This window comes from Panthera leo, chromosome F2 (genome assembly GCF_018350215.1).
Source record: "Panthera leo isolate Ple1 chromosome F2, P.leo_Ple1_pat1.1, whole genome shotgun sequence".
NCBI lineage: Eukaryota > Metazoa > Chordata > Mammalia > Carnivora > Felidae > Panthera > Panthera leo.
The window spans coordinates 17,718,364-17,743,488 of NC_056695.1; the positions used below are offsets into that span (position 1 = coordinate 17,718,364).

General features: G+C 33.3%; 1 protein-coding gene across 11 annotated transcripts in view; it reads left to right on the forward strand.

Moving 5' to 3' along the window:
* CSPP1 (centrosome and spindle pole associated protein 1) overlaps nt 1–25,125 on the forward strand; it is a 155,585-nt gene that overhangs the window by 52,016 nt on the left and 78,444 nt on the right. For 9 of the 11 annotated variants that reach the window (XR_006198311.1, XM_042923747.1, XM_042923746.1 and 6 more), the window contains 6 exons: nt 339–778; nt 11,379–11,477; nt 12,639–12,709; nt 20,978–21,071; nt 22,107–22,164; nt 23,860–24,068. Coding sequence is in view for 10 of the 11 variants with exons in the window: in XM_042923747.1 (XP_042779681.1) it covers nt 339–778; nt 11,379–11,477; nt 12,639–12,709; nt 20,978–21,071; nt 22,107–22,164; nt 23,860–24,068 (971 nt within the window). In the remaining variant the exon portion in view is untranslated. The remainder of the gene's footprint in view (nt 1–338; nt 779–11,378; nt 11,478–12,638; nt 12,710–20,977; nt 21,072–22,106; nt 22,165–23,859; nt 24,069–25,125) is intronic. The other 2 variants (XM_042923748.1, XM_042923752.1) reach the window with 1 other exon arrangement.

Consider the following 25,125-nt stretch of genomic DNA (forward strand, 5'->3'; position numbering starts at 1 on the left):
TTTAATATTTCCTGGGATAGGAATTTGCATTTAGTTTATCCTCTCTTTTTATACCCACTTACTTATATCACTGTTGATGGTTTATTTGATATTTATTATGTTTTGAAGGATAGCATTTCCATGAAGGTTTTTTTTTTTTTTCTTTATAAAGATATTTCTTTGGGTGATTAAGCCTTGGAGTTGAGATTGTAAGTAGACTCAGCGTCATTTGAGGGTTTAATTACCTTTTAAAAAATAGAATTGTATTAAGATCTGTTTCTTGTTTTCTATTTGACCAGGACAAGAATCAAAAAAATAGAATTGTATTAAGATCTGTTTCTTGTTTTCTATTTGACCAGGACAAGAATCAAAGAAATAAAAAACCTATTAGTCAGGTTAAGCCTGATTTACCTTCACAAATACAAACATCTTGTGAAAATTCAGAGGGTCCTAGGAGAAATGTCTTAACTCCTTCGGAGGCATATGAAGAGCTTCTAAACCAAAGAAGACTAGAGGAGAACAGATACCGACAACTAGATGATGAAATTGAATTAAGGAATAGAAGAATCATTAAAAAAACTAATGAAGAAGTGGGCATTTCCGATAAAAAACATCAAAGGTTTGCCAGCAAGGCTGACATTCCAGAGAGAAGATTTAGCAAGTTTAATGAGGATCGTGGTTTTGATAGACACTATTATAGACCAGATCAAGATCCTGAAGTAAGTGAAGAAATGGACGAGAGGTTTAGATATGAAAGTGATTTTGATAGAAGACTTTTGAGAGTGTATACAAATGACAGGTATTTACAACTTTATTTTTATTTTCTTTGTTTAATATTAATGTTATTTTTTATCATTATGCTAGGGAGAAGGAGTTTCATTTGATTTACATATTTGATTAATTATAAGATGCTGTCAATTTTAGGTTATACCATTCTTTTTTATGTGCCACCAAAGGAACAAATACAATTCCTGAAACGGCAAGAAAGGGACCCTGTAATAAAGCTGTGACACTGAAAGGCTACAACCTTTATGTAAAATTAGTTGGGAAATAAACTTTTTCACAGAAGGGGACAGAAAGGAATCTTCCATGTCTCAACCTTGGCACTGAACAGAGGGTGTACAAAAAAAAAACTTGCCTGAGATTTTGAACTGTAAGCCAGTACTAATTGAGGTTTGCAGTCTGAATTCATGTTGCTTCTATTGTCTGAAAAACCTTGAGGCAAGAATTCAGTGTGGTCTCAGATTCATAATGCCCCTGGGTGACTGACAGGAGAAGAACTCTTCTTTGCCATAACTTGACTTAAAACCAGGTTGATGGCAATCCCAGATTCACATGTTAAAATGTGGATAAAAAGGACATTTTAAAATAGATGAAATACAGCTTATTCCTTTAATTTTCCTATGCTCCCAAGTACTTCTATCAGTATATTTCATTGTTTGTAAGTCACTTATTAAACATTTACTTAAGTAAAATGATACCAGGTTTTTACTATCAGATTTTCAGGTGCTTTTCAGTTTTTTTGATGATTGTTTTTGGGACACTATTTGTAATTTCTTAACTGCTACACTGGGGTTTTATTTTATTAAGTCATTTACCTTAATACTTACAATTTGCTATATTTAAAGGAACTTTTGATTTGGAGATAGAAATATGGCAGGGTTCCATATTTGTCAGTGACTTGTTAACTTGCAAGTGTTAAATCTAAATTTTCACGAGTTTATGAGACCTGTTTCATTAGTCCAAATAGATTACTTTTTAAATATTTTAGAAAATTTCTGAGATCTATTGCTGTACATTTAGTATTCTAAATATTAGTTAATCCTAACTAAATGTTAATATTCTAAATATTAACAGAACCTTTACAGTTTGTTGTCTTCTACTTCTTATTCTGTAGCTGTTATGGCCTGCTCACCCAGTCTTTTTAATTAATATTCACCCTGATTTAAGTGATATTAACGAAAGATTAGAATTTTGCAGTGCTACTTGTCTTTATCTCTGATTTGAATTGTTTGTGCTTCAGAAAATACTCCAAATCCTATAATGTTTTATATTTAAAAATGTTTATAACTGAAGGTAGTCAGAGGCTGCCTAAACTAAAAGAGTTCTCAAATAGGGAAGTGCAGGTAATCTTGGACTCTTGGTTCTGCCTTCTTTGTACATGAGAACATTTTTTTCCTTATGGTGTCTGTTTATCTTTAAAGTATAATGTAATGCTATCTTTTGAGTTTGGAATTGCAAGAAACTTATGATGATTGCTTTTAAAAAATATTTTGATATATTTTTTTGTAATTATATCCTGTGATAATTTTAAACTTGAACAAATTAATTTCAGCCTAATTTTTTGAGAACTAGCTTATTTTCTTATGTATCCTATAAATGAAGTGAACTCTTTCTATATAACCTTTCCAGATAGCATTTTAAGAATAGATTAAACATGAGGATCAGTGAGTATAATTCCTGGTGTACATTTTAAAATGTTTAAAAGTATTTCTTCAAATTTAAATCATTATTATATGTTACTGCACTTTGTTAATGCATAAACTTACATCTCCAGATGTAGGTTTTTCACATATGTCTCTAAGACATTTGAAGTTAAAATTTAGTTTCTGTATTTCAGATTTGTAGATTCCTTAATTCCCACAAAAAGTTTATATCATTCAATAGTTTTTATTTAGCAGGCAGAGTGGTTGGTAGGAAAAATGACTCTATTTATTAGTGAAGTTTTTTGAGACTAAAGAAATGTGTAACTACATGTGGCTTCTTGCTCTAACCATTTATTCTTTTTTAAAAAAAATTACTAAGTATTGTTGATATGCAGTTGATTTCACATGCACACATAGGGCTTCATCAGTTTTACACATTATGCAGTGCTCACCACAATGTGTGTAGTTACTGTCTGTCACCATACAACATTATTACAATATTGTTGACTATATTCCCTGTGCTGTAGTTTTCATTGCTGTGTTTTATTTAATTCATAACTACCAAGTTTGTATCTCTTAATCCCTGTCACCTATTCAGCTCTTTCCCTGTGTGCCCCCACCCTCTGGCAATAAGATTATTGTGTTTATGAGTCTTTTTCTGTTTTTTTGTTATTTGTTCATTCGTTTTGTGTTTTAGATTCCACATATGAGTAAAAGCATATGGTATTTTTCTTTTTCTAACTTATTTCACTTAGCATAATACTCTCTAGGTCCATTCATGTTGCAGACAGCAAGAGCTCATTCTTTTTTATGCTGGCATTCCATTCTATATATATACACCATATGTTCTTTATCCATTCATCTATGGATGGACATTTGGGTTGTTTTCATAACCTGGCTATTGTAAATAATGTTGCAATAAACATTGGCATGCAGGTATGTTTTCAAATTAGTGTTTTCATTTTCTTTGGTTAAATACCCAGTAGTGGAGTTACTGGATCATATGGTGTATCTATTTATGATTTTTGGGCAATCTCCATACTGTTTTCCATAGTGGCTGCACCAGTTTATAGTTCCACCAACATTGCATGAGGGTTCCCTTTTCTCCAAATCCTCATTAGCACTTACGATTTCTTGTCTTTTTGATACTAGCCATTCTCATTGATATGAGGTGATATCTTATTGTGGTTTTCATTTGCATTTCCCTGATGGCTAGTGATGTTGAGCATCTTTTTGTGTGTCTTTTGGCCATTTGTATGTCTCTTTGGAAAAATGAGTACTCGGATCCTCTGCTTGTTTTCTAATTGGATTATTTGCTTTTTGGTTTGAGTTGTATGAGTTCTTTATATGTTCTGGAAATTAACCCCTTAACGGATGAATCATTTGAAGATATCTCCAGTAGGTTGCTTTTTGTTTTGTTGACAGTTTCCTTTTTGTACAAAAACATTTTATTTTGGTGTAGTCCTGATAGTTCACTTTTGCTTTTGTTTCTGTTGCCTCAGGAGACATATCCATAAATATGTTGTTAAGGTTGATGTCCAAGAGACTGTTATCTGTATTTTCTTTTAGAAGCTTTATGGTTTCAGGTGTCATGTTTAGGTCTTCAATCCATTTTTAGTTCATTTTTGTGTATGGTATAAGAAAGTGGTTCAGTTTTTTTTTTTGTTTGTTTGTTTTTTTTTTTTTGTTTTGTTTTTTTACATGTAGCTGTTCAGTTTTCCCAGCACCCTTTTGTTGAAGAAACTGTCTTTTCCCCATTGTAGATTCTTGTAATTGACTGTATAAGTGTCGGTATTTTCCGGGGTCTGTATTCAGTTCCATTGATCTATATGTCTGTGTTTATGCCAGTGCCCTACAGTTTTGATTATTATAGCTTTGTAGTACTATTTTGAAATTTGGATTGTGATGGTTCTACCTTTGTTCTTTTTTCTCAAGATTGCTTCAGCTATTAAGGGTATTTTGTAGTTCAGTACAAATTTTAGGATTATTTGTTTCTTCTGTGAAAAATGCTGTTGGTATTTTGATAGGGATTGCATTGAATCTGTAGATTGCTGTAGGCAGTAGGGACATTTTTAATAATATTTTGCCAGTCCATGAACATAGAATATCTTTCCATTTGTTTGTGTCATCTTCATTTTCTGTCATCAGAGTCTTATAAATTTCATGCATAGGCTTTTCACCTCCTTGGTTAAATTTATTCCTAGGTTTTTTGTTGGTTGGTTGGTTGGTTGGTTGGTTGGTTGCAATTGTAAGTGGGATGAATTTTTTTTTCTTTCTGCATCTTCATTGATTAGTGTATAGAAGTGCAGCAGTTTCTGTATATTAATTTTCTATCCTGCAACATTACCAAATTCATTCTTTTAATGTTATTTATTTTGAGAGATAGATTGAGCGCAAGCAGGGGAAGGGCAGAGAGAGAGGGAGAGAGACAATCCCAAGCAGGCTCTGCACTGTCATTGTAGAGCCTGACACAGGGCTTGATCCCACTGACCATGAGATCATGACCTGAGTTGAAATTAAGAGTTGGATGCTTAACCCGACTGAGCCATCCAGGTACCCCACTGAATTCATTTATTAATTCTAATAGTTTTTTGGTGGTCTTTTGGACTTACTGTATATAGTATCATGTTATTTGCAAAGAGTGGAAGTTTTACTGCTTCCTTGCTTTCTGTTGCTTGTCTGATTGCTGTGACTTGTACTTCCAGTATAGTGTTGAATAAAAGTGGTGAGAGTGGGTATTCTTGTCTTCTTCTTGATTTTAGTTAGAGAAAAGACTCTGAGTTTTTCACCATTGATGTTAAGCATGTGTTTTCCATATATAGGTTTTATTATGAGGTATGTTCTGTCTGAATCCATTTTGTTAAGAGTTTTTCTCATAAATGATGCTGTATTTTGTCTCATGCTTTTTCTGCATCTGTTGAGTGTTCATATAGTTTTTATCCTTCATTTTTATTAGTTTGCATGTATTTAACCATCCTTGCATCCCCAGAATAAATCCCAGTTGATCGGGTGAATGATTCTTTTAATGTATTTTTGAATTTGGCTTGCTCATATTTTGTTGACAATTTTTGCATGTGTGTTCATCAGGGATTTTGACCTGTAGGTTTGTGGACTTTTTTTTTTTTTTTTTTTTTTTTTAATATACTGTCTTTGTCAGATTTTGGTATCAGGGTAATCCTGGTCTTGTATAAAGAATTTGGAACTTTTCCTTCCTCTTCTATTTTTTGGAATAGTTTGGGAAGAATAGGTATTAACTCTTCTTCATATATTTGGTAGAATTCACCTGGGAAGCCATCTTGTCCTAGACTTTTGTTTGTTGCAAGATTTTTGATTGTAGTTCAGTTTTGTTACTAGTAATCAGTCTGATCAGATTTTCTGTGTCTTCCTGATGGAGTTTTGGAAGATTGTATGATTCTGGGAATTTAGCCATTTATTCTAGGTTATCCAATTTGTTGGCATATAATTTTTCATATTCTCTTATAATCCTTTGTATGTTTGTGGTGTCAGTTGTTACTTTCTTTGATTTCTGAGTTTAAGTCCTTTCTCTTTTTTTCTTGATTAGTCTGGCTAACGGTTTGTCAGTTTTGTTTTCAGAGAACCCGCTCTGTGTTTATTGGTCTTTAGTCTCCATTTCATTTATTTTCTCTCTGATCTTTATTTTTTTCTTCCTGTTGACTTTGGGTTTTATTTGTTATTTTTCTAGTTCCTTTAGGCATAAGGTTAGGTTGTTTATTTGAGTTTTTTTTTCTTGTTCCTTGAGGTAGGCCTATATTACTATGAATGCTCTAAGAATTGCTTTCACTATGTCCCAAAGATTAGACTCTATTGTGCTTCCTTTTTCATATTTCTCCATGTGTTTTGGATTTCCTCTGATTTCTTCATTGACCCATTGATTGTTTAGGAGAATGTTGTTTAGCCTCCACATTTTCTATATTTTTTGTCCCCCCCTGCACCCCCAACTTGTAATTGGTTTCTACTTTCATACTCCTGTGACTGGAAAAGATGCTTGATAGGATTTCAGTCTTAAATTTGATCTGACTTGTTTTGTGACACAACATGTGATCTGTCCTGTGGAATTTTTCAGGTGCACTTGAAAAGGATGTGTATTATGCTGTGTTTGGATGGAATGTTCCTTATATATCTGTTAAATACATCTGGTATAATGTGTTATTCAAAGCCACTGTTTACTTCTGGATTTTCTGTCTGGATGGTATCCATTGATTTAAAGGGGGTGTTAAAGTCCTACTATTACTGTCAGTTTCTCTCTTTATGTTTGTAAATATTTGGTTTATGTACTTAGGTGCTTCTATATTGGGTGCATAGATATTTACAATTGTTATCTCTTCTCCATGAATTGACTCCTTTATCATTATGTAATACCTTTTTTATTTTTTGTCTAAGCATTTATTCATAATATATTGTAATCTTAACCAGAAGTTCTTGACAAAAAATAATTATAACTGATTGTGAGAAGTACAAAATTAATTTTCCTTCATTTTCCTAAGTTTCTCTTATTCTTTTTTCTTATAAAATTTAGCATGTATAAATTCTAGTTTTGATTTTTAACAATTTTTGAGTTTTATATTTTTGGTCTCAGTTTTTTTCTGATTAGCCCATAAATGTTTTCATGTGCCATAATGTCTTTATTAATGAACTATTTTGTCCATTTTATGGGAAAGCTAAAGCCCAGGAATGATTTTACACTCTTGAAGTCAAGATTAATCACTGGCAGTGGTTTTAAATAATTAACAAGGTAGTTAACATTTTGTTTAACACTTGTATTCTGTGTGTGTGTGTGTGTGTGTGTGTGTGTGTTATTTATTTATGAATATTTACAATTTAACTAAAATAATGTTTTAGGAGTTTTTATAAGTTGAATGTAATGGTATGTTTCCTAATACTTTGAAATTTATAGACCACTTTTAAATGTGATCCTCCTAGTCTTTGTTATTTATTAACTTGATCTGTAGAAGTTACTGTATTACTTTACTATGTTTACTTTATAACCAATGTTAGCGAGTAGAAGAAACTTTGAGCTTTAAAAAATGCTTTTTAAAGAAGTTTTTATGTGATTGATGCAGTTAGCACTTCCATTCTATTTAACTCTTGATATTTGATAGTTTGTAATCTTAATAGTCATTTAATAAATTTCTGAAATAACATGCCATCTGAAATTAGAATCTGTGTATTATCCACATGGATGAGTACATGCTTACTTAGTGTGGGACATTGTAAGAAATGTGCCTGCTTAATATGTAAGATATAAATGAGGAGAAATGGCTAATTAGAACTTGAGTTATTTGATATAACTTTTTAAAAATATATAGTAATTAATTTTCATTTATCTTTGAAAGGGCTATTTTAATACTGTTATTTTCTCCATTTTATTTTTTTTTTTATTTTTTTTTTTTTTAAAAAAATTTTTTTTTAACGTTTTATTTATTTTTGAGACAGGGAGAGACAGAGCATGAACAGGGGAGGGTCAGAGAGAGGGAGACACAGAATCTGAAACAGGCTCCAGGCTCTGAGCTGTCAGCACAGAGCCCGACGCGGGGCTTGAACTCACGGACCGCGAGATCATGACCTGAGCTGAAGTCAGACGCTTAACCGACTGAGCCACCCAGGCGCCCCGTTTTCTCCATTTTAAAGATGGGCTTGATATTAGAAAATCATTTATTAAAGTAAATATAAAAATTGTGAAACAACTGAAAACATAGGGAAAAAGGGTGATCCACAGTTAATAGCTCAGTATTTTTAACATCTAGGAGAGTACCCCTAATAACAGAATTCATTCACATTAGAGAAGTTCGTGATATGAAAACAAGATGATGTAACTATTTTGTGAATTAGATGAGTTAAAAAAATTTTTTTTAAGTTTATTTTTGAGAGAGAGAGAGAGAGAGAGAGAGAGAGAGCAAGCGAGCACAAGCAGGGAAGGGGCAGAGAGAGAGGGAGACACAGAATCTGAAGCAGGCTCCAGGCTCTGAGCTGTCAGCACAGAGCCTGACGCCGGACTGGAACTCAGGAACCGTGAGATCTAATCTGAGCCAAAGTTGGACGCTTAACCAACTGAGCCACCCAGACACCCCTAGATGAGTTTTTTAAAAGTAAGGTGAAAAATGATTCTTCCTTGCTGTGAGCCATAGGAATCTATGACCAAGAGATGGTAAATATTTTGTTTTTATGAATTTATAATTTGACTTCACAGCTTGTTGGGTTCCCTTCTAGTTTTTTTTTGTTTTTAAAATCTTATATTAGTAAATTTAAAAAATATTTATGGAATCACTATCTGTAAATAGTTTTTCATTGGTTTAACAAAAGTAAGCATAATCCTATTATGAGTCATTTCATACAATTAAATAGGATGCCTTAAGATTTTATTTTATCCTTTTTGGTGAAATGTGTATCTCTGCTTTTATTGGGCCTCTTAAACATTTCTCTAGTCTTGATTTTATTGTAATTGTCAGCAACAGGAGGGGACTTTTATAGTTTTGATAGTGAAATTTTCTTCTTTAGTGAAAGGGTATACCTTAAAGCTGTCTTCCTTATAGGCAGTTCATTGGGAAGTCTTTGTGATTTTACTGTAGAATTTAGCATAGACCTTGACTTTATACATAAATAAAATGATTAATTTGGAAGGAACTTTGAATATGGCCTTTTGTGTTTATGGTGCTTACTTTATTAAGATAGCTCTGTATATTGAAAAAATTGTAAAACATGTTTTAGTATAGTTGCTCTGGATATAGCGTACTTTGGTTATAGCTACATAAAGATAGGTTAGAATTGCAAGAGCAAATGTCTTTAGAGAACTTACCTAAAAATGCAGGAAGCCACAGTTCTTAGAAAAATTTTAGAAAGATTTTTGTATATCTAAATAGTCTTTAATTCTGGTTAATTCTGGTTTAATCACAAAGTATGTTTCTAAAAATTTATAACTTTAAATTTCTTTATATTTGAAAACTTTCATTTGTTCAGGCAGTACTTTACCACATCACATTTATTTTTGTCGAGTAATGGGAGACCACCTCCAGGTTTGGTGATTCAGCAGGAGGACTCACAAGACTTTGTATCTGTAGTTATATTCATGGGTATGACTTATTACAGTGAAGGGATACACAATAAAATCAGCAGAGGAAGAAGGGGCATGGACAAAGTCTGAAGGTAAGCAGGTGCAAGTTTCCAGGAGTTCTCTCCTAGTGGACTCACACCGGACATACTTAATTCCTCCAGTATTGAATTGTGACAGCGTGAGTGAAACGTTGTCTACCAGGAAAGGTCATTAGAGACGCAGCGCCCATGTTTTTATTGTGGGCTGGTCACACAGGCACCCTTTTTCGAGGATGTAGGAAAATTCTGAACTTCTGAAGGAAAGCAGATGTTCAGCATAAACTATATGGTTTGTATAAACAGTATATGCACAGTGAGCCACTTTTCTCCATCCGGGGAATGGTGGGACCCCTCCCAAAATATGTGTTCCAGGTGCCAGCCAAGGACCACCCTTCCAAATAGGCATTTCTGATAACTCTTTTCTGCTCCTGCATATTTAATATAGACTAGTATAACTAATTCTGGTTGCTTGGCATTATAAATTACAAATTAGTTTGAGTTTATATTTACCAATTCTTTAAGTGGTAGCAATAGGGAATGACGAAACTGATATGTCAGTTTAAAACAGAGTTTTGAGCACATAGGTGTAGCTATAAAACCAGCTGTATTTTGATAAATTGAAATAGTGTGAAATTCCTTTTTGAAGTGGCTTTTGGAGGTTTCTGTTATTTTAGATATGGATTAAAAAATGGAAGCTATTTATGTAACATGCCAGGTTCTATATTATGAAGGTTATAATCCTCAGTAGCCTTTTCTCCTAGATAATATTGATAGTCGTCTGTGTGATGGGAACAAATGAAGAACAACTTCTATGCTGGGAAGTTGAGAATGAGAAGTCCTTTTCTTCTAAAAACTGCCATTTTTCTTAATGTGAAAATGAAATTCACCGAAAATATTGAATAATACTTTAACAGCCCTGTTTCTTTCTAATAGTCCTTTTGAGAGACAATATAGCTTGTTAACAGCAGTGAAAAGAAATATGACTTGTGAAATGCCGATTTTCATGGATGCTGATAAGTGTTGGTGTGAAAAGTCATGTTGATTTCTCTGGTATGAGGAATTAAGCTAAAGAAATCAATGTTTGCCAAGTGGAAAAAAAAAGATTAATTGAAAAAATATTAAAATTATTTTCTGGAAAGGATTTTTAAGAAGAAAACAAACATTCTGATACATTTTTTTGTTGTCCAAGACCTTGTGAGTAAAGTGAACTAATAAGTTTTTATGCGTATATCAGCCTGTTTATAATTTTTTCCATTCTCCTTTTGCTAATATTTATTCTTTCATGTGATTTACAATGTTATCAAATGTTGTGGCTTGCTACATTTGATTTTAATTGGTAAGACAGTTGCTATAAAAAAGGTTTTTATATGCAGTGAAATAATTTCCAAGAATCTGAATTTTGTTTCTTTCAGCAAAGAGAGATCTGATTGTGAAATGTGTCTGTAATCCTCATGAGGGCAAGGGCCACATTCATATACCCAGTGCCTAGAATAAATGAATAAATAGTACTTGCATGTAGCAGGTCCTCAGTAAATATTCTTTGAATTAAATGAATGATAAAAAAGTCTTAGTATATACAATAGTTTGAAATTAAAATTTTCTAGAAGTTATATTCAAATAATTTATAATAACCTCTTTTTTTTAAAGACTATTGAATCTAATCTCTTAGTAGTTTCTTATTAACCAGCAAATCATACTTGAATTAAATCTCATTCATGTTAATTTTCAAATATGTTTACAGTAAAACTTCATTATAACACTTTGTTCCCTTTAACATCTCCAACATCAAATGTAAAATCACCAAAGAGATATATGAGAAGGCCCACTGTATGTGGAGCAAGCTCTATAAGCTAATGTGTTTTTAAGGATGTACGGGAACAGACAAGGGAATGTGCTTCCTAAGGAGTATGGTGGTGATGTCACAGAGCATTCAAACATACGCATTTCATCTGCTGGAAATAAAAGGTATAGTATGTAATATGAATTCTGCTCTTCAGTCATTACACTGTGAAACTGCAGCTGCTAAAACTGGCTTACTGAATAAGTAGGAAGGTATAGTATGTTAACAGATTCCTTATTAATAAGAAAAGAATTAAAGGGGAAAAAGGAGGGTGGGAGAATTGTGTTAAATGAAAATTTATAGTACTTTACAGCGTTATTTTGAATTGCAAGTTTGGATTATAAGTGTGCCAACGTATTCCAAATAAGTCCCTATAATTATAAGGTATTTAAATTTGGTTGAAATAATGAAAGGACAAATAAGCATATAGTTTAATGGACTAAAAATCAATTTATAATATCTTGGAGTTATGGGAGTGATGTAACTTAACTGGGAATAAATTGAAAATGTTCGTCCAATGTGAGTTTTCCTTTCAAAAAAATTTCTTTTTGATTTTCAGCTTATTGAGTAGATAACTTTTATGCTTACTTTGTAAAATTAGTGCTCATAATCTGTCATGTCAAAAAGAATGGAAATATATGTATTTTATATTCATGTTCTCTTTCTGTTTATAGTTTAATTTTGGTGGCTTTCTTATACCATACATAAGGATAAACAGTTCTGAATCCATAGTGCATAATGGAGATAATAATGTCATTATGTCACGAAAGGTGTCTATTTTCTCTGAAGAAAGTAATATATTGAAGTGCTTGAGATAAGATAATTTGCTATTTGGGTCTGATTAGGCTTTCTTTGAGGAAATTGTCTCTCCTCCCCCTCCCCCATTTCTGTATTTCAAGGAAGGAGTTTTTAAGGGATGATCTTCTTTTTCTAGTGTGCATATAGGTATCACTTTTCACTTCTTTTTTTAGGATTTATTTGTATTTATATTCATTTTTTTTAATTGGGCTAACTGTTCTTATATAAAATAATTTTATTGGGAATCTATAGAACCAATAATACAGACTGAAGAAAAAGGTTATATATTTATAGAGGCTGAATATACATATCAAGGTCTCACTGTAGAAAGAGATAAAATGCTATGATTTTACCCTGACTTTAAAAATATGTAACTATTGTAGTGTCCATAGTACTTTCAAAGTCCAATAACTCATACCTACAATTTACTGTAAATTTTTGTTGCCTGAAAATCATTTGAGTTCTAATTCTTCTTGTTTTTGTTTTAGTGCTCGAGATAATAAACCATCTAAATCCACTAACCAAGACATCTGTAGTCCTTTTGCGGGGATGCTCTTTGGTATGTACAAAACTTCATTAATTAAACTTTTGCATACTGTTCTTATAAAAGGTCTTTAGTGAGAACTCAGTGATATCATTAATACTAGTTATTAGTAATATAAAATATTTATCTAGTGCTTACTTTAGGGTAGACCCTCTGCTAAACATTTAGTGTATATTGTATAGGTCTAATTGTATAGGTATAATTTTATTTTTTATTTTTTATTTATTTTCTTAAATGTTTATTTATTTTTGAGAGATATAGAGAGATAGAGCACGAGCTGGGGAGGGGCAACCCCCGAGGGGCTGTCAGCACAGAGCTAGACTCGGGGCCAGAACCCACGAAGTGTGAGATCATGACCTGAGCCAAAGTCGGACACTTAACTGACTGAGCCACCCAGGCGCCCCTAATTTTATTTAATTTTAATTTTAATTAAAAAAAATTTTTTTTGAGAGAGAGGGCTCAGGTGATTGAGGAGCAGAGAGAGAGAATCCCACAAGGGGGAGGGAGGGGGAGAGAGAGGGAGAGAGAAGCGGGGATCACCTGAAGTGAGGCTTCTGTTTACCCAAAGTGAGGCTTGAGCTCACCAAAGTGGGGCTTGTGCTCACCTGAAGTGGGGCTCAAGCTTACCTGATGTGGGACTCGAGTTCACGAATTGAGATCATGACCTGAGCCGAAGTCAGATGCTTAATGACTGAACCACCCAGTCTGTATATAATTTTAAAGTGGAATAACTTTTATTTATTGATGAACTTTACATAGATGATGCATGAAATATTAATTTCAGTAACCTTGTTGTAGTGTGACTGTTTATTATTCTGTTTTGTATGTGATAGCTTTTTTTCTTCATTCTTCTTTTTAGCTAGCACAGAATTGCCTTACATTTTAAGTTTAGTTTCCCTGAACTAAACCTTTTTATTCTTTGATATACATCTTTCCTATGTTCTTTCCATGTGGTTTTTGAAGTGTTTTGTTCAAATCATCATAATCCAAATTTTCCATTTATCAGAAATGAAGGTCGTTGCTTAATATAAGTATGTTGATTTGCTACTTGTCATAATTTCAGAAACTGTGTGAAGAGTACCTTACTTATTTCCTATGTGTAACTTTAAAATAGAAAAGTGGTCTGATTTCTGTGTAAAAACTATTAGAAAAAATTACCTGAAATTTGGTTTCAGTGGAAGTATGTGAGGAAATTAGATAACACTTTTGATTCATTTAACCCAAAAGCAGTCAGTAATTTAAATCTTGGTTTAGAGATATTTAATTGCATGATATTCTCAGATCTTTATTTCCTTGAGATGGTTATGGTGAGAAAATATGGCGTAGCAACTAGAGTTTTATTCTAATGTCTTTAATTGAGAATTTACCAGTGTAACCTATCAGTAAGTAAGATAAAGTCTTCATTCTTACGGTGTATTTTGTTAAACATGGTAAAAATTGGAGAAATGGCTTTCTTTGTTGAGAGCTCACTGACAAATAATTTTATCAATAAATGGATTACTCTACTCTAAAGTTTTAATGTTGAATGTCATGAATTTATCATTACTGCAGTCCAGGAATTATGGATGAATATTTGGTGAGATAATAGACTCTAATGCTTGGAACAAACCGTTGAAGTGATTTAATCCAGCGATTTATCTAATGATTGTTTTTTTTTCCCCCAGCCTATATTTGTATGGACCCATAAAGAACTCTAGAGGCAGCACAATCTGATTGTTATAAAATTCTCATTTCAATTGAATTGAAATTTGTCTTCCTATAGTTTTGCTCCAAGAACTTATGCTTTATTTAAAAAATTAAGACTGTGTCTAATGAGAGCAAAAACAACAATATATTATGTGGTTTATAAAAGAATCATTGATTTTTTTAGAAGTATGCATTTGAATTTTCAAATATTTGGGGATTTTCCTTTTATATTTTTATTACTGACTGTTTAATTCCCTTATGGTCTGAAAAAACAGTTTGTATAACTTCAATTTCAAATTGAATTTAAAATACTTTTTAATGGCCCAGAATATAGTCTATCTTGGTGAGTGTTTAGTGTGTAGTTGGAAGAATGTGCGTTGTATGGTTGTTGAGTGTAGTGGTTTATAAATGCCAAGTAGGTCAATTGGTTGGTAGTAATGTTCATGTCTTGTGCATACTTAATGATTTTTTAGTTTTTCTTCTACCACTTGTTTAAATCAAGTTTTAAATTCTCTGACTACCTTGTTCTTAATGTGGAACCTGGAGTGCTGGAGGGATTTTCTTAGTGTGCCTGCATCTTTGTCAGTTTTCAGGACCTGTTTGACTCTAACAGAGTGATTGCTTTTGCTTTTTCTTTGGTGCAATGCTGATTCTGTGTGTCTCATTCTCAGAAATAAGTCTCAGTGTTCATGATGCTTCCCAGAGTGGTAGCCAAACCCTCCTTTATGTCTGTGGAGCTTGTTGTGTGAGAATTTCGTGCCCTTCCCCTAACAGTAACAGGACTTTGCTTTTTTTAAGTTCAGAACTGTGTCCAAGCAGGTTTTCTGCTCTTTCACCAGTAGATTCTGGCCATTGCTTTATAATGAAAGAAGGATCTGGAAAGAATGGTCTCTTTCATATGTCTCCTGTTGCCCCATCTCCAGTCTCATAAGCTTCTGGTGAAGGTAGAGAAGTGAGTGAGATTCCCCTTGTGTCTGGGTAGATTCCAGAGAATCTATATCGTTATTCTAGCCTGCTCAAAGCCTTTAAGAAGTCATTAACATTTCAGCATTTTTCTTCCTACCTGCTTTTAAGGTAACTGCCTACTTCTTCATACTCTGGGAAAGGTAAAAAATGTGGATTATCCCATCTCTTTGGATTGGTTTTTATGCCCTTTTGAAATCACTTTACCTGGTTGCTTATAACCTCAGCTCTCTGACAGGTTTTTTAAAAGTTACAGTTTTGTAGATGATTGAGCTTTTTCACCATTGTAGGATTTGAGTAGTGTTCTCTTGTAGCTTTCTGCTAAATAGAAGAAGAACTCCTCAGTTTTTGTTTTTTTGTTTAAAACAGCTTCTTGGGGCGCCTGGGTTTCTCAGTCGGTTAGGAGTCTGACTTCACTTCAGGTCATGATCTCACAGTTCGTGAGTTCGAGCCCTCCATAGGAATCCTGCAACGGGGTCTGTGCTGACAGCTCAGAGTGGAGCCTGCTTCAGATTCTGTGTCTCCCTCTTTCTCTGCCCCTCCCTCGCTCTTGCTTTGTCTCTCTCTTTCTCAAAAATAAATGAACATTAAAAAAATTTAAAACAGCTTCTCATTTCTTCCTCATTATGTTCCTATATATATATATATATATATATATATATATATATATATATATATATATTTAAAGTTCCATTAAATCCAGTTAATTTTTTTTTTAAAGGGAGTTCCATGCCCAATGTGGGGCTTAAACTCACGACCCCTGAGAGATCAAGAGTTGCATGCTCTACTGCCTGAGCCAGCCAGGCACCCCTATGTTCTCATTTTTATTTAAATGCTTGGGCATAGTTACAGTAGCTAATTTAATGTCTTTATTTGTTTCATCATCTGTTGTGTTTTGTTTTTTTTTTTTTCTATTGACTAACTTTTCTAATAATTATTGGTCACTGTATTAGTTTTCTGTGCTGCATCACAGATTAGCACAGGTTTGGGGCTCAAAACATCCCACGTTATCTCATCTTGTCTGTGGATCAGGAGTTTAGGTTCTCTGCTCAGGTCTCATAAGGGTCAGGTCTCATAGAGTCAGCCAGGCTCTATTTTCCATCTGAATCTTGACTGGGGAAGAATCTACTTCTAAGCCCATTCACATTGCTGGTGGAATTCATTTACTGGTGGTTGTATTACTAAGGGCCTCTTACTGGATGTTAGCTGGAGACCACCCACAATTTTTACAGGCCATCTGTTGTTTCTTGCCATGTGTGCTACCTTACCATGGCTGCTCACTTTATTATGCCAACAAGGAGAATATCTAAACTCAGGGAGGGCTTTTACCTGATTATATCTGGCCCACCCAAGATAATCTCCCTTTTAAGTAATTCAGACTTGAATTTTGATCCAGAATTGGTACCTAAATCATATTAGCAAACTCCTTTCTGTTGGCTGGAAGCATGTTACAGGTTCTGTTTATACTCATGGGGAGAGTTTATACAGGGAGTCAACACCAGAAGGCAGGTAGCATGGCATCTACCTTAGAATTTTGCCTACTACAGTCACATTTTTCTGATATTTAAGAACCAGTCTTTTTGAGATTTTACTTTAAGCTTAGCTAGGGAAATCTTAGGGTAGCTTTCTTCCTAGGGACAATCCAGCCTTGTTACTACAGAATGACCTTTCTTGGGGGCATCTTCTTTGAACACTATAAGGGATACTGAGAACTGCACTATAGCTGGCTGGAATTTGAATTTGTCTCTACTTTGAGGATGTTGGAGAATTTTTCAGTTTGTGTCTTCCATAGTTTTCTGTCCAGCCTAATGGGATTTTATCCCGTGCATTCATAGACTAGTCTACAGTAACGTCTGAAGGGACCCCTCCACAGATTTCTAAAGCTCTTTTTATGCTTCTTTTTGGATGTTTGGCGTAAACTTCTAGACATTTTAGCCTTCTTGATCTTGATCTTTACGTGATTTGCTTAGTTTCCTGGCTTTGTTTGGATTCTCCCTCCCTGTACCTATGCTCTGTAAATTAGATTCAGGCAGAAATGGCAGTGCTTAAAGTGCTCACCTCATTAGTTTTCTTTCTCTCAGGTAGTACAGTCCTTGGCTACCTGTTGTCCAGTGTCTGAAAAACAGTTATGGTAAAACCTTGGATTGTGAGTAATTTGTTCTGCAAGTGTTCTGTAAGACGAGCATACATTTCTAATAAGTTTTAACTTGATAAATAAGTGATGTCTTGCAATATGAGTAGTATGTGATGCCAAATGTCACATGATTACAACTGAGCCAGTGGTTCTTGAAATTTGCTTTAATATACAAGTGCTTTGGATCACAAGCATGTATCACAAGCACAGAACGAATTATGCTCACAAACCAAGGTTTTACTATATTTCATATTTTGCCTAGTTTTGTTATTTTTTTTATGGTGGAAAGTTAAGTTCTGTGTTTATTACTCCATCATGGTCAGAAGTAGAATGGATAGATCTACTTTAATATAAAAGATTATTATTAACCTTAGTGTTATTTGTCTTATTCCTATGGGAACTTCACAATTGCTGACATCTGTGTTTAATGGGCATACTTAGATGCTGTATGTTCACTGATGGTTGGGAAACTAATAATTAAGGTAGTAGAGAAATTTCTGGCTCAATTGCATTTTTGCTATCCTGTGATTTGTGTGGTGTTTCAGATGATGCATGTCTAGATTAAGAGGTTATTTTGTGTCACTAACATATGCAATAATAACGTTGATGAAAGAAATTTAAGATGACACAAATGGAAAGATATTCCATGCTCATGGGTTAGAAGAATTAATATTATTAAAATGTCTGTGCTACCCACCATAGTCTACAGATTCAGTGCAATTCCAGCAGAATACCAATAGAAGTTTTTACAAAACCAGAAAACATAATACTAAAATTTGTATTGAATGACACAAAAGACAGTGAATAGCCAGAGTAATTTTGAGAAAGGAAAACAATACTGGAGGTATCACAATTCCAAATTTCAAGATAGTATCACAGGGCTACAGTCAGTAACCAAAACAGTATGGTACTGACACAAAAATAGATACATAGATCAATGGAACTGAATAGGGAGCCCAGAAATAAACCCACACTTACATAGTTAATTAATCTATGACAACGGAGGAAAGAACATACAATGGGGAAAAGATAGCCTCTTTAATAAATGGTGCTAGGAAAACTGAACATCTACATGTAATAGAATGAAACTGGGCCACTTTATTACATCGTACACAAAAATAAACTCGAAATGGGTTAAAGACTTAAATGTGAGACCAGAAACTAAAAAAAAAGTCCTAGAAGAGAACACAGGCAGTAATTTCTCTGACATCAGCTGTAGCAACATCTTTGTAGAAATGTCTCCTAAGGCAAGGGAAACAAAAGCAAAAATAACCTTTTGGAACTACACTAAACTAAACTAAACTAAACTAAAATTCCTTCCACAGCAAAGGTAATCATCAACAAAATGAAAAGGCATCCTAGTGAACGGGAGAAGATATTTGCAAGTGATATATTTGATAAGGGGTTAATATCCAAAATATATAAAGAACTTATACAACTCAACACCAAAAAAAAAAAAAAAAAAAATCCAATTAAAAATGGGCAGCAAACCTGAATAGATATTTTTTCCAAAGAAGACCTACAGATGACCAACAGATACATGAAAAGATTCTCAGCATCACTAATCATCAGGGAAATGCAAATCAAAAACACAATGAGATATCACCTTCTACTTGTCAGAATGGTTAGAATAAAAAAAAGGCAAATAACAAGTGGTGGTGAGGATATCGAGAAAAAGGAATTCATATATTATTGATGAGAATGCAAATTGGACAGCTACTGTGGAAAACAGTATGTAGGTTCCTCAAGAAATTAAAAATAGAAATGATCCAATAATTCTACTGGGTATTTACCCAAAGAAAATGAAAACACTAATTTAAAAAGATATATGTACCCCTATGTTTATTGCAGTATTATTTATAATAGCCAAGATATGGAAGCAACCTAAGTGTCCCCTCAATTGACAAATGAATAATGAAGAAGTGGTATATATAGACAATGTGAGTGTGTAATAACACAACCACGAAAAGGATGAGATTGTGTCATTTGCAACAACATGGGTGGACCTAGATGTTATTACACTTAAGTGAAATCAGAGAAAGATGACTACTGTATGATTTCACTTGGATGTGGAATCTGAAAAACAAATTAATAAACAAATATGTGGAGTCAGACTTATAAATACAGAGAACAAAGTGATGGTTGCCAGAGGGGAACAGAGTGGGAGGATGGGCAAAATGGATGAAGGGGTGTGGAAGATACAGGCTTTCAGATATGGAATGAATAAGTCATGAGAATAAAAGGCACATCATAGGGAATGTAGTCAGTGATAACTATAATAACATTATATGATTACAGATGGTAGCTGCAGTAGTGGTGAACGTAGCATAATGTATAGACTTGTTGAATCAAGGTTGTACACCTGGAACCAATGTAGCATTGTGTGTCAACTATAGCCTAAAAAAAAAAAAAAAAAAAAAAAAAAAATCACCTCTAAGTCCAAAAAATTAAATGCAGTAATAATGATCTTCTGTGGATATAAATGTTTGCACAACTTGATTTGCACATGATACCTGGGTGAGGTTTATATTTTTTTCTGTAGAACTGAGGTAGAATTTGAGCAGGGTACCAATGTGATTAATGTTGTGTTTTAAGACAGTTAATCTTACATAAATATGCTGCATTTATTGGAGCAGAGGGAGGGGAATGGAGAAACTAATTAGGAGGTTATTGCTGCAGTCTAGGTGAAATGTAGATTGGTTGGATCCAAGGTTAATTGTGGTGAGAATAGAAAGAGGATCTGAATATGAAGTGAATAAGAGAATGAGCAATCAAAGTTATAGCAGGTTTTGAGGTTCAATGATCAGGCCATTAACAGAAAACAAAGAAGGGCAATTGCTTTTGAAGTGTTCATTTTGGACATACTTGTTAAATTTAAGGGGCTTGTGGGAGTTACTAGTGGCAATTATTATCTCAATTATTAGAAAAATGGGGATGGAGATTATTAGAGTATTCTCTTATTTAAGGTTTTTGAGGTATAGAGGTTTAGGAAAGAGTAATGTATCTTGTGATTGACATATAGTAGATATTCATAAATTGTGAAATTAATTGAAGAGGTAATGATACACGATTTTACCTTTTATATTTTCTGCACATGCAGTGCTCTTTGATATAATTAAAAATTATATTTATATTATTTAAAATTCGAGTTTCTAGTTGCAGATGTTCCTTAAGAGTTAAGACCAGTTTGTGAGATGCTCTGACAGCGCAGACTCTCTCTTTCTGCCCCTCTCCTGCTTGCGTGCATGCGCCTTCTCTCTCTCACTCTCTAAATAAGTAAATAAATCATCTTAAAAAAAGAGGGCCAATTTCCCTCCCCTTTTTTTAAGTTTATTTATTTATTTTGAGAGCAAGCACAAGTGTGAGCGGGGGAGGGGCAGAAAGAGAGGGGGAGAGAGAATCTCTCTCAATCTCAATGTGAGCTGAAACACAAGTTGGATTCTTAACCGACTGAGCCACTCAGATACCACTAGACAATTTTTTTTCTTACCACTTTCTAGGAGGTGAAGATCGAGAACTTATTCAAAGAAGGAAGGAGAAATACAGACTAGAACTACTAGAACAAATGGCCGAACAACAGAAGAACAAGAGACGGTAATGAAAGGTTTGCATTTAAAAAAGATGTTTTGAATTTAAAATGCATTTGTGTAAAATGACATGGCGATAAACAATTACATAGTAAGTAATGGAATATTTTTCCTAAGATGATTATGTATCTGTAAATCACTTCCATTTCAGCCTCTGCAATGTACATCAATCTGCCAGGGTGGTAGAACAAATACTATGAGAGTGTTCATTTACTGTGTCATATAGGTAGCAAATGAGACGATGTGTATATCCTATAGTAGGCGTTGTAGATACCTTTATTAATTTCTTTAATTTTTGATTTTGGGTAGCATTTAGTGTAATCTACATGCCCACTATATTATCTCATATGTAGTAACAAATATGAAATGGAAGTATTTTGTCTTATATAATGTGAAATGATTAGCATACCCATAAATGCAATATAAAAATAATCATGATAAATTGATAGATATTTATATTGTATACAAGTCCTAGTGTTTGCAATCTTTCTTGTAGAAATACCTGTGAAATACTAATTATAGTTTACAAGTAGGATTAGATATCTTGGTTCTGGAGAATTTTGAGACCTACCATCTTTTAGTTTTGCCTTTTTCCCTCTATCTTAGAGAAAGCCAATATCTCCTGTCTTACATTAATAATTTTTTAGCATCAGTTTCTTAAAAACTCTTATTAGAAACTTACTAGAAAGTATGGTATTAATTTTTAAATTTTTACCCTTCCTTTTGCCAACAAAATATACATGTATCCTAAATGTCTTTGTTTCATGAAGTGAAGATTTTGTTTTACTTCTGTACTTTATTCTGTGTGAATTGCTGAGGCTTCTAAGTACTTGAGGCACTTACTGTAAGTCAGTTTACAGGTGAATTTGCACCAAATCAAAAATTGAGTTTTCAGAATTATTTAAGGCTTTATTATCAGTAAATAGAATTATTTGTACTTGAAGATGTTATTGCATGGACTTTGTGCTAAAATTTGCCTTAGTAATGATTTTGATTATGTTTACTTTAACTGTTTAATATATAGAATTTTAATTTTGTTCAGAGAAAAAGATATGGAACTCAGGGTTGCAGCTTCTGGAGCAAGAGACCCTGAGAAATCGGTAAGGGTTCCTGGAATCTTTTAATGTTTACTCTTTGATTTAAATAAGCCTCAAAGGTGGTGGCAGGTGGAGATAGAAGATATTGGGGGAAATATAAGCTTAGACCAATTTGAATAGTAATAAATTCAGTTCTCATAAAATTTAAGTTCTAACTCTTGTTTATTTCTCTAAGATAATTTTTCCTTTTTCATATGTGCATCATTTTTTTAGTTTGTTTTTAAATTAGTTCTTTCTACTTGGTTCAAATGCACTATTGCAGGAAAAGTTATCTCAATTCAATCTACAATAGACGTTAATATTTTTCTTGAGTTTTTCTTGTATAGGAATGATTTCCAAAGAAACTGAAACCTTTGATTCTAGTGTTTAAGCATTTTAGTAATTTTTATTTAATGTAGGACTAGAGAGATAATAATCTTGTTTTTGCTTTAATTTTGCAATTCTCATTAAATGGAATGAATTACATCATTGCAGTTAAGTGGGGAGGAGGTAATATTTTATTGCTCTTCTCAAATTGTGCTTTTTCTGTAGCGGGATCTGTAGAATGTATTTGCTAACACAAGTTTTTGTCTACCTTTGATGACTAAGAAACTTTAATTTCATTAAAAAGTTCATTCCTGCAAAGAATACAGCAACTTAAAATTATTCAAATATGGGCAGCTTTTGATACACTTTTACTTGTGCTGAGTATATATCCTGTGGGTTGCCCATTTAAAGAAGTGTAATACTGGACCAGTATCACTCCCAGGGTGCTTGACTGCTCATAAAATAAAACTTTTAGATTAATCTGAGAAATGATTCCTGAGGAATTAAACCAACTTGGGGAAAAAAAGGATAATTCCAAAGCTAAATACATTTTCTTCTATTAATGGATACCTTGGAAAGAATTTATATAATCAAAAACTTTCTTTTAATATCTTGAACTTTTTAATGTAATATAGTAGTATGTTATTAAACATTTGATTTATAGTTACATTAGTATTTGATGGACATTCCTATTTATATTTAAATGAAACAACCTTTAGAATGTCAAGTGGCTTTATGAGGGTAAATAAACACATTAGACATAATAGACCAATACTTTTGGGTTTACTTTTGATGTCAAATCTTAGAAGAGGATACATAAATGATGTTCTGAAGTGGGGGTTAGCAAGCTATAGCCTTGGCCAAATCTAGTTGCTTCCTAGTTTTGTAAATAAAGTTGTATTGTATGGCTGCACACCCTCACTCATTGTTTTACATTTTATTTTGGGCTACTTTAGCATTTGAAGAAACCACATGCCCTGCAAAGCCTGATCAACTTACTCTCTGGCTCTTTACAGAAAACCTTGGCTAATCATTCTAGAGAACACTTAATGTCAGAAATGTCAATTGGATAGAGAAACAGCACAATGTTGTATAATAAGAATTTTACATTCAGCATTAATATCTGCCTCTAATCTTTGCTTGATTATTTATTAATGGTGAGACATCAGGTGATTCATGTACTTCCATGTGGGGGCTTCAATTTCAAATGGGAGCTTCAGTTACCCCATTTATAAAATAAGGATTGGATCTTCAAGGCCTTTTATTGCTGTAAAATTCTTTTATTCTGTGACAGTCTGATATAGAGGGTCTTTTGAGGTCCCTTCCACCTTTAAATTTCTACCTTTAAATTTATGATTTTATGTAACAAACAGACTTTTTTCTTTATTTTAGCCTGATAGACTAAAGCAGTTTAGTGTGGCACCAAGACACTTTGAAGAGAAGATACCACCTGAAAGACCCAGAGTAGCTTTCCAGACACCTCTCCCTCCCTTACCTGCCCCATCTGCCCCACCCATCCCATCAGTTCACTCCATCCCATCTCAAAATGAAGACTTGCACAATGGACCCAGCTGCACCCTTGGTGAAATGGTGCCTCCCAGGTGCTTGTTTAAAATGTTTTGTGTTTGGGAATTAGGTAAGGTATCCTTATATTTCATGTTGAGAAGGATTTGCTGAAGTGAATACAGTTATCCTTCAGAGATTTTTGTACAAATAACAGCTTTCTGTCAAAGAATTTCTCTTGAAATTTGTTTGCATTGTTGGTCTTTTATTATAAAACAAGGGAAATCCTTACAACATTCTTTTATTGTTTAAAGATGCTTAGTATTTTTAGAATGAGTAACTACATTTGGTATTTAGCTTTAGGTTACATTTTAGAATATCTATTTTTTAAAAACTTTTAACATACAAAAGCTATATATTTTCTTAAATTTTGTAATTTCCACTTGGCAAACAGTGAATACTTCTTTCAGTTTAAGCAAAACAAAGTTTCTAATGTGACTTTTTTGTATATATTACTTTATTTCAGCTTGTGTTTCCTTCAACTCTTTCTCTGTGATTGCTTACAGGCTATGCAAATCAAATTCCTGAAATAAAAGGTGTTGAGGTTATAAAACCTGTAACTTAGGTATTAGGATAAGGATTTGATTTTTATAGGTAAAAAGCATTAAGCCATACTAAGTCTATACATAAAGAAAATTGTCTTGTTAACATTGAAATTTTCTGGGCTGTGCTTTCTTTCCTTAGTAGGAGTTGAGCTTATTTTTTGCTTACTATTAATGTCTTAGAGAAGTGTGTTTAATCAGGTGTTTTTCTTTTTTAACATTGATGTTTTTCTGTGCTGTACTTTCCTCCGGTAGGACTTGGTCTTATCTTTTGTTTAGTACTAACAAATTGTAGCGTGATGTGTATTCTGTTTATTGGGTCCTTTGTTTCTTTCATCTAATGGCTTCTTGACTCAAAAGACTAGGTGGGAGTGAAATGACAGAGCATGGTATGATGGTCTTAGCATTGGCTTAGGGATTAAAATGGTTAGCTCCACTGTCTGGATTTTGGGAAAACCACACCTTATTAAACTTTAGTTTTCTCATTTGTAAAAGTGAAATAGTAGTTAGTTTTTCTTACCTATAGTTACAGGGTTGTTGTAAGGATCAAATT